The sequence below is a fragment of the Eubalaena glacialis genome, chromosome 14, assembly GCF_028564815.1.
Source record: "Eubalaena glacialis isolate mEubGla1 chromosome 14, mEubGla1.1.hap2.+ XY, whole genome shotgun sequence".
NCBI lineage: Eukaryota > Metazoa > Chordata > Mammalia > Artiodactyla > Balaenidae > Eubalaena > Eubalaena glacialis.
In genome coordinates this window covers 61,037,643-61,054,888 of record NC_083729.1, presented here as the reverse complement: position 1 = coordinate 61,054,888, position 17,246 = coordinate 61,037,643, and the positions used below count along the sequence as shown (strand labels likewise).

Here is a 17,246-nt window from a genome sequence, read left to right as displayed (position 1 = left end):
TTTGAAGGATACCATAAAGTTTTCCTTTTGAGGTAACTGATTTGACTAAATAAAGAGAGCCATGCCTCCATAGCAAAGCACAATGATATGAACTGTTAGTCCTGCCTATTATTACTTTATAAACCCAAGGCAGTCCTAGATAGTCTTTACACAGGATCAGAATGGGGAAGGGGCAACTTGACTAAATGATTCTAAAGTTTACCTTTAAGAATAAGGCACAAGAAAATGTTGATTTAAAAGGTGGAGGGATTTGTGCCATCAAGTATTAACAATTAATATAAAGCTGCACTAATTAAAACATTATGACACTGACACAAGAATACTTTCGGGACTTCCCTGGTGGTTCAGTGGTAAAGAATCCACCTTCCACTGCAGAGGATGCAGGTTCAATCCCTTGTTAGGGAACTAAGATCCCACATGCCCGTGGGGCAACTAAGCCCGTGTGCCACGACTGCTGAGCTCCCACGCCTCAACTAGAGAGCCTGCGTGCCTCAAACTACAGAGCCCACGTGCTCTGGAAGCCGCATGCCACAACTACAGAGCCCACGTGCCCTGGAGCCTGCGCACCACAGCTAGAGAAGAGAAACCCCGCGTGCCACAACTAGAGAGAAGCTCATGCACCACAACAAAAGATCCTGCATGCCTCAGTGAAGATTCCGCGGACCGCAACTAAGACCCGACGCAGCCAAAAATAAAAATAAACAATTTTTTTTTTAAAGGCATTAGATGTTTAAAAAAAAAACAGAATAGAGACCGCGCCTGCGCGTCGCCGCCTAGGGCCCGGGTGGAGGCCATGGAGCCCGCGGCGCCGCCGAGCGAGCTGGTGTCGGCGGAGGGCCGGAACCGGAAGGCGGTGCTGTGCCAGCGCTGCGGCTCCCGCGTGCTGCAGCCGGGCACAGCGCTCTTCTCCCGCCGGCAGCTCTGCCTCCCGCCCATGACGAAGAAGCCGGCGCTGGCCGACGGCGGCAGTCCTGAGGGCGACCTTCTGCAGGAGCACTGGCTGGTGGAGGACATGTTCACTTTCGAGAACGTGGGCTTCACCAAGGACGTGGGCAACATCAAGTTCCTGGTCTGCGCAGACTGCGAGATCGGCCCCATCGGCTGGCACTGCCTGGACGACAAGAACAGTTTCTATGTGGCCTTGGAACGGGTTTCCCATGAGTGACTGAGGGGAGGGGACTCAGCTCCACCCCCACTATAAAAGCTACTCCCCACAAGGACGGCCGAGTCGCCTTCTCTGCACTAATGTCAGTCACGAGTGTCAGCCCGCCCCGTCCAGCACGCATCCACGTGCTTCCTCACGGCCTCAGCGCCGGCCTCCTGCTTAGTTCACATGCATTACCGCCTTTCCTCAGCTCCCTTTTCCCCCGGGTTTAGGACACGGGGTGCTTCCACAGATCTGCTCTCCTCCCGGCCTCCTGCTCTCCTGAACACTGGGGCTCCCTGTTCCTTACCCTCAGAGAGCAGTTATGCAACCTTTTAGCCATGATGACACGTGACAGATGGTGCTCATGATGGTGCTGACGGTTGAAACCCGCCTTTTTCTCATTCAGGAAAGTGCACGAACGTCTGTTGTGTGGCTAACTTTATTTACAGTAATTTATTCTTTCTAAAAGTAAAGCATTTCCAAACTGCAGTATTTAAACCACTAATCAGAAATACATTCCTTTGGACATGCCTCTAAGACCACGTTTAGGGGCCTCTCCTCTAGGCTGACAGTGACTTTATTGTCAAGGTGGGTGTGGCCACTCTTCCCTTCAAATCTTGATGTAGTTTTTCTTTGTATTAGCTCCGCACTGCTATATATAGCCTGTAAGCTGAAAGTCAGATTTCCAACCCCGTCTGTCAGCTACCCCAAGGAAAACTCAGCCCTGGCTGTGTTCCCAAGATCTCCTGGAGTCAGCGGAGAGTGTGGGACGTAGGGGGCGGGCCTTTGCCACATCATACATGAGTTCATTGGTTTGTCTTACCTGGACTCATATAACTCTCATATAACTCTCTCTTTGCTCCTAGGACAGACTTCTTAAGTGGATGGTGTCATCATTACTGTATGCACTGGGCGTGGTCCTCACAGATTTCTGATTCAGTTGGAATCTCTAGACTAACCCAGAATACAGACTTTCCATCCAGATGCCGCTCTTTGTAGCTGTGGGGTTGCTCTGACAGTTTGATGTTCAGTACGATTCTCAGTTCTGTCATTTCTCTTCTGAAACGACTCACCATCTCAGAAGGAATCTGTGAAACCAGGTTCCAGGTATCCTTCCATCTTCCGTGCCTCTAAGGCTCAGGAGACCTAGAATGGAAATGAGGACTAAGTGGAGACCTTACAGACATTCCTTCAGACCTGTTTTCCAGTTGCTTCCTCCCTCCTTCTCCCCAGAACGTAGTCTAAGGGCCCCCCAACTAAAATGTGGGCCTTGGGCACAGTTTTGCCACCAACCTCCTCCCCTAGAAAGGTGGCTTCCGTCCCCGGCCGTAGCCTCACAAGCTCTGGTAGAAAATGAGAGAACGGTTTTCTAGACGGATGGTCAGACGTCCATGATTATGGCATTTGCAGAAAACCTGTGAGAGTATCCAGGTCAGAAGGCACAAAACCACGTAGATGCCTCTGGGGACATGTGGCCCCTCATATCATGAGCCAAAACCTGGGCAAAGCGTTTTTTAAATTAGACTTTGACTTTTCTTTCCTTTTTTAATCACAGAAATAGTACACATTCATTGCAGATAAATACAAAAGTAGGTATATGGGGATATGTGTATATGTATAGCTGATTCACTTTGTTGTAGGGCAGAAACTAACACACCATTGTAAAGCAATTATACTCCAATAAAGATGTTAAAAAAAAAAAAAAAAAAACCTAATAGATATATTCATGAGCCAGCGTGGAAGGTTCCAGAGGAGAGACAATTACATGTAACAGGTTGACATAATACAAAGTGGCATTTCACATCCCTAGGGAAAGAGGGGATGATGTCACAAATGATTCTGGGGTCATAGGCTAAACATTGAAAAAGAGACAAAGTTAGATATGAAAACCTAATGACATTCTAAAGTAAGTTCTAGCTGACTAGAGTAATTGTTTAAATGGAAGCAAGAAGTTTATCTAAGAAAATATAGGTGAATATTTATATGACTTACACAAAAGGAGAACTAATCAGAGCACTGAAGACAGAAACCATAAAGGAAAATAGATACATAGAAATCATAATTTTCTGAATATCACAGAAAGAACACTATAAAGAAAAGTCATAGATAATATTTGCCAATCGTTAAAACATAAAGTACTCTTACAAACCAATAACAAAAATTTTAATATACCAGTAAGAGAACAAGCAAATTATTTGGATAAGTCACAAAATAATAAGTACCTGTGGCCAATAAACATAGAAAAGATATCCAGCCTTGCTAGTCATCAAAGAAATGCAGATTAACTCAAGATATCATTTTCATTGATCAAATTAGCTAAGGTACAAATTGGTGTAGAAAATAGATAAGGTTGGAGACTCATACCGTTGGGTGTGTAAGTTGTAAGTCTCACGTGTATGAGAGCAATTTCGTAATACTCAGCGTAAGTCTTTAAAATGCCCTGCTTACCCAATGACCCAGAAATAACACTTCTAAGAATTTATCCTAAGGAAATAAGCGTGGGTAGATTTGTATGACTTAGCTACGATGATGTTCATGGAAGCAAGATATTTTTCAGGAAAACTCCAAGTATTGAGATGGTAAGAGGTGCTGGGGAGGGTTTAGGATTGCTTTGAAATGGTGGGCAGAGCCTGTGTCCATATTACTGTACCATACAGAACCTTTAGCGCTCAGGTCACCATCTGAGGGGCCAATGAAGTGTACAAGTAAATGGCAATGATGCATTTGATGGCCTGTTTTTAAGGTTTTGTTTTTTCATTTTGATGGAAGTTTTTCAGGTTTGTATCTTTCAGGTTACTATGAATTGGGGTCCACATTTCTCATTTATAGTTTTGAACTATTGAACACTTGCTTAGATTTGTATAGTACCTGTGGACATAGTCATTTGATTGAATTTATAACTGTGTTGGCCCTCGGATTATAATCGTACAAGCAAAAAATATAGGTTTGGACTTCCCTGGTAGCGCAGTGGTTAAGAATCCGCCTGCCAATGCAGGGGACACGGGTTCGAGCCCTGGTCTGGGAAGACCCCACATGCCACGGAGCAACTAAGCGTGTGCGCCACAACTACTGAGCCTGCCCTCTGGAGCCCGCGAGCCACAACTACTGAGCCCGTGTGCCACAACTACTGAAGCCCATGTGCCTAGAGCCCGTGCTCTGCAACAAGAGAAGCCACCTCAATGAGAAGCCTGCACACGGCAATGAAGAGTAGCCCCTGCTCTCTGCAACTAGAGACAGCGCGCACAGCAACGAAGACCCAATGCAGCCAAAAATAAATAAATAAAAATTTATTAAGAAAAAATATATATATGTATAGGTTTCCTTTTGCCCCCGCTCTACCAATTTTTACATTTTAGAAGGGCCATCAAACTTGCAAATATTTTTCTGCAGACAACAGATTACTGGACAAATAGAATTCTTTTTGTTAGGTATGGTAGCTAAATAATGGTCCCCCAAGGATGTCCACATCCTGAACCCCAGAACTTGTGCATATGTGACCTTGCATGGAAAAAGGAACTTTGCAGATTGATTAAGGGCCTTGAAATGGGGAGCTTGTCTTGGATTATCTGGGCAGACCCAATGTAACCAAAAGGGCCCTTATAAGAGGAAGGCATGAGGCCCAAAGTCAGAACAGGAGAGGAGATGCGGGAAGCAGAGATTGAAGTGATGCTGCGTCTAGTCAAAGACTAGTTCTGGCTGATTCTAGAAGCTGGGAAAGGCAAGGAAACGATTCCCCCCCTAGAGTCTTTAGAAGGAACCAGCCCTGATGACACCTTGATTTTAGCCCCATAAGACTCATTTCAGACTTCTGACCTCCAGAACAATAAAATGATAAATTTGTGTTGTTTTAAAAGTCACTAGGTTTGTGGTAATTTGGCATAGTGCAATAGAAAACAAATACATTTGGAAAAGGAGGAAAAATCAAACTTATACTTGAGCCGTAGTTATACATTAGTTGGTCCCGGATGAGAAGTTCAGAGACCTAGATTCTGGTCATGACTTTGGGAAGTCACCTCTCTAGATCTCATTTTCTTCATCCTTAAGGTTCACTTCTTGCTATAAAGTTCTGGTCTTCCTCAGCATTTGTTTACCGTCGTTAAATACATCATTATGATGACACTGATAAGTGTGTGAGGCTGGTGAATAAATTTTAGTTGATTTGTTTTGGAAGTTGACTACACCATTGTTAGCATTGTCCTTTTTGGGGTGTGTGCCTGGGTGTGTGGTGTGCCCTCATATGGAGGATCTTGGAATATCACAGTGAGTGCTGTGGAGTCAAGTGAAGACACACACAGAGGTCAGAAGCCATTAGAACTACAACAAATGGATTACAAAATGACCTGAGATTGGGCATGCAAGCCTGACAGACTCTCCCATGGTGATCCCGAGATCTTTCTAGGAGGATTTTCTAGATCTCGCCTACTCAGACCCCTATTCCAAATCACTGCAGAGTTTTGCACACGCAGAATGAGAAGTTTGAGACTATAATGTCACACCACAGCCCTGCCGTGGAGCAGCCCAGGTGTCCGTAGTCACTTGCCCAGCAGACCCACAGGACCTGCCCAGGAGGGAGAGTGGGCCTTATTCATCTTCTCTCCTCACGTGTGGTCTGCTCTCTGGCTCACAGAAGGAGCACAGTAAATGTTGCTGAAGAAAACTGTTCAAAACATTAGCAGTGAGAGTTGTCACTTGATACCAGAGTGTATGCATGTTTAATGACTTGGTACACGGGCATTTCGGGGTTTTATCACATACATTCTTTCCTCTGCATATAAGCACAAGAACCACAGTCAGTATCCATTACTGTTTGAGTTTGACTATATTAAAGATAAATACATACACGTAGTTTTCAAATTGAAGTTTGTTCCTATGAGGGATACAAGCTACATTTTAAAATGAGAATGAATTCACCTTATCACCATTGGGAACGAACTACTGTAGAATTTAGCATGCACACCAAAAGTAAAGCTGTGTTTATCAGGGAATAACTTGAAAGACATCTTTGTTTTTCAGAGCAATTGGAAGCACAATTGGTGATTGAGAACCATGCCCGGGGGGTGCCGTTATAACTTGTTATCCCAACATGTGGAAACATTGTGAAATGGAACTGGGGTTTTGAAGTTAAACGTGGGATATCATTTCAATCATCAAAAGGGATATCAAGGAACATCAAGGTGAACAAAACAGCCTAGCACAGTAAAAAAAAAAAAAAAAGGGAAAAATCCCAGGCTTGATTAACCAGTCATGGCTGTGCTGCCAACCAGCAGAGCGACCTTGGGCAAATCACTTAACCTCTTGAGTCTGTTTCCTTGTCTATTAAATGGGAAAAAAATAATACCTTCTTGTCTGGTGGTGGCGAGAAATAGGGGTGATGGCTGACACATGCAGCCACTCATCTTGTCCATGATGAATGATCTCAACAGATGTACAGCCCAGCTGAGGAGATGCCAGTGCAGTGCTCAACTGACCATGATCCAAGATGGAGCTCATTAATTACTGCTCTAGAATCCTCTCCCCTCTCCCCACCTTGGCCAGGTGTGGCGAAGGAAGCGCCACATTCAAGTACCTGTCATGGCCCGTGGTGGCTGTGGAAGGCTCCCATCAGTATGAGACAAGCTCTGTTGCTCTTCTTCCCCTTCTCTATCCTTTATTGTGTTGAGACCCAGGTTTTGTCTGTAGTCTTGCCTCCTTTCCTCTCATCCCTCTTGATATCTTTGTTTTTCTCTCCTTTGTATCAGCACAAACTGGAGTGTGAGTAGTAACCTCACCCGAATATAAGATCCTTGAAGGTAGGGCATGACTTGCTTGTGGTTTTTCTCTTCCGTACTAAGTTTTCCTGTACAGGTAAAGAGCTCAGTTAACATTTGGTTTTAAAAAATTGTAGAATTGAAGATCTCACCTCCAAGACACTGGAGATGTACCTTTGTGCAACTCATTTCCTGGGCTGTGTGAACTCTTAGCCCATGCTGTGTGGACTAAGGCCCTGGGAGTTCCCAAGGGATGAGGGTAGGAAACTGACAGAGTTGTGGTATCTTCCACATGGCGCAGAAGATGTATACGAGCCTTTTCTTAGGGGGTCAGAGGAGAGCAAAGAAACCCTTTCACTCATCAGAGCAGAGCGCTTCTGAGAAGGAAAGTGGTACCAACAGTCCTGTGCATAAGACCTTGTTAGGCCACTGTCTTTAGGAAGGGGGCCTGGCTGGCTTGGGGCAGGGTGAGAAGGAGACTTCTTACAGTATACACTTGTGTTCCTTGTGAATTCTCAAGGAGATGAAGGGAATGAATGTCTTTAAAAACCAACTTTCATAAAGGCCATTTCACAGGCCAAGGAAACTCACAGAAGCACAGGTGGGCTTTGGCGGAGCCCTCTAGAGTAGAGCAGTTCTCCTCTGCACATGTGTGGTGGAGTGACTTCTGGACCGTGCCACACTGGAAAGTGTGGTCTGGTCTGGAAGGTTGTTGGTCCCCTGAACACTGTAAGCTGCTGGTCCTGGCCAACCTCCTGACACCTAATTGTCGCCTTCCTCAACGTGGGTTTGTCCTGGGGGACCCCATTCCAGCACCGTTGCTGACACTGCACACCTGGGGCCGAATAGCCGGAGAGAAGCACCAGCCAGCAGCTCAGGTCCTTGACCTCAGCCCGGCTCTCAGAGAACGTGCTGGGTTTCTGGTGGCGCGTGGGAGCTAACAGTGCCTTCTTTAGGAGTTAAAAGTGGGTGGGTAGGTGGGTGAACTCTGTGCTGCCCCTGGGCTTGAAATACTGAATACTGACCGTTTTTTCCACTGTCAGTTCCCACTGAATATGGTCATGTCATATGTCAAACCTGATATGATTTGGGAAACCCGAGCCAGGAGTCACTTTATATTTTCCTGAGTCACTTTTATGAATGGCTTGAATTGAAAGGAAAGACGCTGACTGGTACACAGATATGTCTACACCTTGTTGTGCTGGCTCCAGGGCCAGATAAATGTGCAAAGTGCAGGAAGCCCTGTAAGCCGAGACTTGGCTTTGGGGCTGATGTCCTTCCTGCCTAGGTGGCTGGAACACGAGGGCAGATGTCTTTTCATAGCTCACCTATGAGTTTAAAGCAAAATAAGGCAGGAAGTCAGAGAGAGACCAATTCATACCCCCTTGATTATTTACCCAACATGATGCTGAAAGACATTTGTGTTTTTTGGAAGTTCTGTTCCCTGGCAATGAAATAAAACCTCCTTTCTAGGCTAGAAAGATTGATGTCCAGCTACATTAAAGGAGTATGTGAGTAAAAGGATACTCTGTATTCTGCCAGTGAACACAAGAACTTCCACTGTGCTTATGGGACCATAGTGCAGAATGTGTTATCAGACCCGAAATTTGCAACGCAGAAGTAAAATTGTTCTAATAAGACAGGAGCACAAAAATATTCCCACTTGCCATGGTTTGAAAATTGTTGTATGAGGAGGGTTTTCTTTTATTAGTCAGAAGATGGGAGAGAGGAAGTGTTACCTTTTAACTTCACCAAAGAATATGATTCAACCTTGTTTTTATTTTTCTCTTTCTTAAGGACATCATTTATTGACACCATATAGCAAAGGCACATCACATCAGTGGTTATATGTCCAGTTTCTTCTCAGTGAATTTGGCTTAGTTGTTTGCAAAGTTTTCTGTGGTTCTGTTTATAGTCCAGAAATTCCAGAAGGAATTTCTGAATTTTTTTCTTTCAATATATTTATGTATACTAGACCAGTGGTTCCCAAACTTTACTGCATATTAGAATCACCTGGGGAATCTTAAAAAATCCCATTGTCCCAGCTGCACCCAAGAACAATTAGATTGTCATCTCCGGGGCTGGACCCAGGCATAGGTACTTTTGCAAGGTGGTTCCAGCGTGTGGCCAAGATTGAGAAGGGCTGGACCAAAGCAGCACTTAGCAAACTGCAGTGTGTACACAACCCTCTGTGGGGGACGGGGAGGTCTGGTTAAAATGCAGATTCTGATTCGGCAGCTCCGGGGTGGGGCCTGACACTCTGCATTCTAACACGCCCCGGGGTGGTGCCAGTGCTGCTGGTCTGCAGACCGACCACACTGAGCAGCGAGGTCCTAGACCACAGGAGAGAACTTACAGCTAGATGCCAGAAGGCAGACACACTGATGCTAATACGCTGCTCAGGTTCCCGCTTGTCCCCGACTGCTGTCCCCTGCTGTGTAAACAAACAGCAAAGCCACCAGAGTTCATCTTCCTTTTCCTATGAGGTTTTTAAAATGATTATTATTTGCAAACCCTTCTTTCTCAGACCTCACTTGACGGTTTGTCCTTGAGAACGTGAGTCACCCCCGAGGTGGAGATTGGGGTCTGTCACCCCCGAGTGGGTGGCTGGGTGCCACAGTCGATAGGGTGGCGACCTGTGTTCTGTGCTCTGGCGGCTCACCTGGTTGAGGGAACATCCCCAGGCAGCCCCGGGAACGCTGGTCTCGTGCTTCGTCTGGTGGGGGTGAGAGATCTCGGTAAACACTGCATGGGAAGAGGAATGAAATGGGCTGAGAATGAGGTTAAGGAATGGGTGTGTGAAACACCAGGTTGAGCGATGCCATGGTGCCTCGAAGCAGCATTCCAACGCCCGCCTCTCCAGCAGCTGGTGGGCGAAGGCGCTCACCTGCCCAGAGAGGCCGGCGGTACCGAGCACCAGGACATGGGTGCCCTGGCAGAGCTATGGGGGCACGGCCTGTCTGAGCCTCGCTCTGGGGCCTGGGTGTGGACTGGAGGGGCAGCTCCTGCCCACGCCTCCCCCTCTGGGGACCCCACAAACGGTCTCCAGGCCCCGTCCTGTCCCCCGAGCTGGGAAAGATCATCTCGCTCTGTGTTCCCCACGCCCTCTCAATGCCTGGAAAGGTCTGATTCAAGGCCAAGACCCCTAAATTAATTTACCTGGATTCTTTGCCCATCTTTGGACCAAGGAAGTCTTAGGACCGGGCTGGACTTTCTGGACTAGGCCCCTCTATGTAGAGAGTGGGTGAATTCTGTAGAACGGCCGCCCAAGACTGAGCTAAAAGAAACAGACGTATGAAAACGTGCCCAAATTCTGTCCACTGTGGTTTCGCTCCCCAGACCCATCCGAGCAGATCGAATATGCCTCCCCCACCCGCTCGCCTACCTCTTGCCTCTGCACCTCTGCACATCTGTTCCACATCAGGGGACTGATTGCACATATTTGCTCTGCCCTTCTGAAGATCCCACGTTCAAGCTCACTTTCTCCAGCAAGCTTCCTCAGGCTAAACTAGCTGCATTTAAATAATCACCTTTTCTTCCTTACTCCTTCAGCATCTAAGCATACCATTATTAACAGACATTACCTTTTCATTTCTGTGAGACTCCATCCTCCTCAAAGGGCTCTCTCATCCACCATCTCACTTTTGATAGAATCAGAATTTTAATATGAAGGGAAACTTGGGAACCGATTTTAGAGAGGAATAAACTGAGACCCAGGGAAGGGAGTGACTTGGCCAAAGTCATGAAGCGTGGGTGTCCAAGCCACCACTAGGACCCAGGCTGCCACCTCAGTGTTTCATGATGCCATCCTTCCAGCCTTGGTGCACCCTTGCAGCTTCCTGCGCACAGGGCTACAGCAGGCCAGCGAGACTGGAGCCTTTGCAGATCCTATCAGGGACGGTTCACACCAAGCCAAGGGCATTACACAGCAGCGATGGTTGTTGAGTGCAGAGTTCCATAGAACTAGACTGCAAGGCGCACAAAGGAGATTTGAATAAATGGAAAAGCATAGCATGTTTGTGACTAGGAAAACGTCATATTATCCAGTTATCTCTAATTTCTAATGTCAGTCTCCAAAATATTTGGATATCGGGGAGGGAACTTGACAATGATTCTAAAGTTCAACTGGAAAAAATAAACAGATGAGAATATCTAGCAGCTTTTTTTTAAATAATGTGTCATGGGGGCAAGGGAGAACAACAAATTTGTACTGCCAGATATGAAACCATATTACGGGGTTACAGTAAATAAAGTGGTTTGGTACTGACATAGAAATAGAATCTCAACCATTGTAAAGCAATTATACTCCAATAAAGATGTTTAAAAAAAAAAGAAATACAATCTCAGTGGAACTAAACAGAAAGACCAAAAAATAAGTATAGTTATGATAGAGATAACATTTCAAATCAATAGGGAAATGATGAACTATTCAATAAATGGTGTTGGGAAAATTGGTTGGCTGTTTAGAAAACAATAAAGTACACACTATAAATAAATGTAAAATAAATGATAGATTGTTTGGAGTTAAATGTAGACAGTGAAATAGTAGAAGGAAATGTAGGTAAATATTTGCATAATCTTAAGGAAGGGAAGGCCTCTAATCATAACACTGAGGTGATTTCTGCACAAGCAAAATGAAGACGCAAACCACAGATTATTGGCTATACATATACATTATTGGCTATACATATACATATGTATATAACAGGATACCAAGTTATCATTCCTATCATTTTAAGGAGCTCTTACAAATAAACAGGAAAGAACATATCAATACAAAAATGGACAAAAGATGTAAGCAGCTAATTCACCAAAGCTGAAACACGAATGCTAATGATAATATGAAAAAAACATTCAACATCATAAGTAATCAAGAAAATGCAAATTTATATGAGGTTTCCATAAGCCTCCATGAAATTGGCAAGGAGGGAAAGGGAAGGTAATATCCAGTGTTGGGAAGGATAGGAGCATTCATCTCCTCACTGGAGCATAAATTGTTACAAACATCCTGGAATGCAAATTGACAATATGCCTCAGAAGTCTTAGAAATGAGCATTCCTTTGTCACACCAATTCTGCTCCCAGGAAAATAATCATAAATGTGCTTGAACAAAGGTCTATGTAGAAGGGTATTCAGTTCTGTATTATTTACAAGAGTGAGTTATTGGGAAGCTATCACAATGTCCAACAAGAGGAGATTGGTTAAAGAAAATGTATATCAGTGAAAAACTTCAGCTATTGAAGATTACCTTGTACTATAATGTTACTGAGTTGGGGAAATGTTCATGATAGCATCATTTTATTCCTGTTGGGGACAGAGTGGGGGCACAGAATAAAGACAAAGGTTATACTCCAAAGTGCTGATACTGGTGATCCCTGAGTGATGGGCCAGCAGTGGTTATCTATAAGTGGTGGGCTTCGTTTTTTTTTTTTTCTTCTTTCTGCTTTCTACAAGTGACTTCGTTTTTTTTTTCTTCTTTGTGCTTTTCCATTCTCTCAAGTTTTCTGCCTTGAACATATGTTGCTTTTGGAAATTTCAAAAGTTATTAAAACAAGGGAAAAAAAAGAAAGGCAGGAGGTGTAGTTGTAAGAATCTGGGTGGGATTTGTTCAGCTGTCTTTGAGAGACTATGTAAGTGGCCTGTGGTCGGGGTCTGGTACCACTAGGAAGAGTGCACCCTAGAGGTGCCCAAGCCAGGATCAAAGGAGGTAAAATACCCTGCCCTGTTCGCCAGGCCCTCCTTCCCATAAGGAGCAATAGATCAGAGTGTTCGTGGTTTCACTGTCTAGGTCTACAGAGGATATTTCTGCTGCGTTGCCCAGAGGCAAATATAGACCTTCCCCATTCACAAAAAGCCTCCCACAAGTGGGTACATGAAGGACAGCTACACTCCAGTGGGTAGTAGAAAGCAATGACTTCTGACTTGGAAGGCTAGGAAAAATATATTCAGGACAGGTTAATTAAGAGACTAGTTATGTGAGCTTTTGCCTTTCAAATACCATCACCTTGACACCACCTGAAGAGTAGGAGACCCTAAGAGTCCTCAGTTCCAGGAGGAAGCAATACAGTTGTGAATTGTTACATCCTGTTGAAGGGTACAGTGTTGATCCCGGTGTAGCTAATTAGTAGGTGTCTGGTCTTATATACACGTGTGTGTGTGTGTGTGTGTATGTGTATATATATATATATATATGTGTGTGTATATATATATATATGTGTATATATATATATATATATGTATATATATGACCATGGCCTATAAAGATTTCATCAAGAGATGGACTATGTATAAACAGGGAAGTAAGCACATGTTTGGCAAAAGAGCCCCCCAGCTAATCAGTATGTCCTTAAACAGAAATTTTGGGGTGAGAGAGATAAAGATTCAAATAAAAATATAAAGCCAGATGCTGCGGAGAGGGTGGCAAGTGTAGTTTGAAAATTAAGCAGCACTAAGCCCCTTTGAGTTGATTCTTAATTCTCAGTTACAATATTGAACTTATTTTTAAATTTCTCAAAACATTAAAGGAGGCCATGAAGTTATATTTATCAATTTAGGAAGGGAGAACTTAGCAAAGAACAAGAATAATGCAGAACACAGCATTACAATCAACAATACTTAAAACTTCAGGTAACTGTAGTCTCAGAGCTCTCTTTGGGGGCAACGAATAAATTCAACTTGAAATTTTAATCCGGTTTATGCCATGTGGGCTTGTTAGGGAACTGTTTCTGAAAAACAAATAAATGGATGAGTCTAGTGAATTGAATGGGTGATTCCATGATGCTGTGGGCATTGGCGACTTGGTGGGAAGAACATCATTGGAATAAGTGATTGGAGAATATGCCTTGTCCTGGAGTATATCTACTAGGGTTTTTTGGTTGCAGCAATCAATTCTGGCTACCTTAAACAAAAGCAACCTTGTTGGAAGGCTGTTGACAGCCCACAAAATCAGCAAGAAAGCTGGAGAATCATGCTTGGAAATGAACAGTAACCAAGGTGCCTCCAGGGAGCCAGGCATCTCAGGACAGAACTGTGTTCAACACACGGCCGTTGTAGTGCATGAACCTCCACCCTCATTATCTCTGTGTCTTCTCAAGATTCAAATTCTGTAAGGGAGGGTAGGTGTCTGACTGTGGCCATAAACCAGTATAAACCCATGGTGGAAAAGGTAATTCCCCAAAAGAAAATCTGGGTGCTGTTTGGAAGTGGAGAAATATTTGCCACACAGCCCTAAATTGTTGAGCATGAGCTCAACAGAGACATGGGTGTTTAATTCAAGGTTAAAAAAAGGGAATACCAAAAGTAATATCATCATGGGTCAATTCTATGGGTAGATGGTTTATCCAAGAAATTAACACTGCATGGATCCTGATTACAAAGTAGTCATAAGGATAGAATGTGGTTTAACAGCAAATGTCAGATTGGTACATTTTCTGGAAGTCTCAGTGTGCCACAAATTGAACACCTGAACATTTCTTTACATACCTGTCGGCTGTCGTATCACTCAGAAAGTAGAGAAGACAGGGACACCTGCTTCTTTGAATGCAGCCTTGACCAGAAAGAATAACAGGCTGGTGTGTCTCTGTGTCATTTTAAAGTTTCTAACAGGAAAGAAGGAAACACTAGGCATAGTTCAACTTCAGAAAAGCAGAGTCTCCAAAAATTCAGAGGAAAACCAAATGTGATCCCATGAGTAGGATTCTAAAAAGGAATATGGCCTGGGGAGGTTGGAAGGCTCATAAATGGTTCCGATTTACAGTCAGAGGGTGCATGATAAAGACAAAGAGTAAACATTTGAAGAAGACCCAAGTGCATCTGCAGAGGGAGGTCTCTGTGGTACCATTTAATAAGTGGTACAGAGAAGATCAAACGAAAGACATGTCCCAGGAGATGACAAAGAACAGTACTGAATGGCACTTTGTTAAGTGAACAAGTATGTTGGTGCCTCCTGGGTGCCAGGTGTTATTCTGGGCGCTGGCAGGTGTTTACGAGAATGTCAGGAAAACTGAAGGACATGAGAAACAGAGGCTTGCCCACATGGCTATTGACCACACAAGAAAATGACTTTTTAACCCTATACTTGGGAACAGACAGGTAAAGAAGGAAGAAATATGTCCGGTCCTTGGGGCAGATGGAATGAGGTTAGTGCAGAACCAAGAAAAGACTACTACTGGCTAAAATTTTAACTATAGAAGATAAAACATAGCAAATAAGAAATAGAAGGCAAATGAGGATCCTAGTAAGACCACCTAAGGCCATAAATGAATTTATTTTCAGGGGTACAGATGAATTACACCTCCGTATACTGAGGACACTTGTATCAAAAATCTTTCCATCCCTGTTGGGAATTTTTAAGAAGTAGTAGGAAATGTAAAAATTGCTCAGTGAATGAAAAAAGACAAAGATGTTTCTGACTTTAAATAAGTAAACACCTTAAGATTCTTTAGACTATAGATGAGAAAACTTGATGATACTCTCAGAAAAACTCCAGATCTAACTATTACAGGGGATAGAGAATGAATTCTTGGGCCTCTGAATGAATCCATCAAAAATGAGTTACAGCAGACTAACTTTATTTCCTTTTTAGTGTTATAGATTGATGAGGAAAATGCAGCTAGGACAATGTTATCAAGGTAACGCAGTTTGATTTCAGCAAGGCACAGGACCAAATCAAAGTATTCAGTAGTACAAAATGGAGAAACGTGAGTTACAAAGGTGGCTGATCAGTAAGATGGAACAATGGTAGAGCCCCCCTTAAACGAGTGAATCCCCAGGCATACCCTACACAGATTCACCGGTGAACTTTTGGGAAGGACAGGAAGTTTGTAAGCAGAACATCCCCCAAAACTGTTCACTGATGTATTCATATTGACCTGGGAGGGGGCCTCAAGGGTTTGCCAGCAAGATTTGTCCTCCTTTTCTGTTGAGATTTTTATGAGCAACTTGAAAAAAGACGTATAAGTCAAATTTATCAACTTTAGAGGTGACAAAAGCCCAGAATGATAGCTGAAGCGTTGGATGATAGAATAAAGACTCAAAAGGGGAAAAAAAAAGTATTGAGCTAGAACAATGGATCAAAGCCAACCAACCAGGTTAAATTGAACAGTGACACATTTAACAGTATCTAGGTTAAGAATAACTATTTAACTAGGAAGGATATGAGGCCAAGTCTGACAATCATATATGTGGAGAAAAGCTAGAGGCTTTAGTTGACCCCAAACTTATATAAGCTCTAGAACTGCTAGCAAACTGATGGATAATTGAGTTATATTGTTGTAGAAATCAAATCATAGGAGATTGATTCCTGCTGTCCTCTGTTCCCATAGCCCAGAGCTTTAGGGTGTGGGCTCTGGGGTCACACCACCTGTTTTTGGATTTCCCCTCTGCCTATTCCTAGTTCTGTACCTCTGGGCAAGGCACTAAACCTTTCTAAACCTGTATTCCTCATCTGTAAAATGGTTAGAGTCATAGAACTATGTCACAGGGCTTTTATAAGAATTAAGTTAGATGATGCATGTAAACCTAAAGCATTTGGTAAGTGTTTTTGTAATAGTTGTTGTTATCAATGTTACCCTGTAGTGGACTATTTATTATAAGAATGACACCAGAAAAATGTCAGACAGACAAAAAGTTGACAGACTTTCTCACTTAAAGAACATTTATAGGAATTAGAGTGTATATTAGTTATCTATTGCTGTGTAACAAATTACCCCAAAATTTAGCAGCTTAAAGCAGTAAACATTTATCTCACACAGGTTCTGAGAGTCAGGAATTCCAAAGCAGCTTAGCTGGGAGGTTTTGGTTCAGGGTCTCTCATAGAGGTTGCTTTCAAGATATCAACTAAGGCTGCACTGTCATCTGAAGGCTTGACTGGGGGCTGGATAAGGGCTCACTCACATAATTCTTGTCTGGAGACCTCAGTTTCTTGCCACATGGACGTCTCCTGATGACCTGGCAACTAGCTTCCCCGCCAGGGTAAATGACCAGAGTAGAAGAAAGCAGAAGTTACAGTGCCTTTTGTGACCTAGCCTCTGAAGTCACATACCACCCATATTCTATCAGTCACACAGACCAATCCTGAGACAGTGTGGGAGGCAAATTCACAAGGCCATGGATACCAGGAGCTGGGGATAGTTAGGAGCCATCTTGGAGGAACCATCTTTGGGTTTATCACCACAAAGTCTCAGAGATTTGGAAACCGACTGCAGATACATGAAAGGACTGTTTTCTAGAAGAGGGAGACTTATTCTGTGTGGCTTCCAAGAGTCAAACCAATAAGCAGAGAGGTTTCAGGCAGGCATATGTCAACTTAGTTTAAGGAGGAACCTCCTTGCAATAAACTGCTCCAAAGAGAA

At 43.7% G+C, this 17,246-nt stretch overlaps 2 protein-coding genes across 3 annotated transcripts in view; both read left to right on the top strand.

The window, feature by feature from the left end:
- TGFA (transforming growth factor alpha) overlaps positions 1-17,246 on the top strand; it is a 109,203-nt gene that overhangs the window by 54,743 nt on the left and 37,214 nt on the right. The gene's annotated exons all lie outside the window — the stretch shown is intronic.
- On the top strand, positions 787-1,236 carry LOC133105381 (guanine nucleotide exchange factor MSS4-like). Its single transcript, XM_061211371.1, has one exon. It carries the CDS (start codon positions 794-796, stop codon positions 1,163-1,165), a length of 372 nt encoding a protein of 123 aa, XP_061067354.1. The 5' UTR covers positions 787-793; the 3' UTR covers positions 1,166-1,236.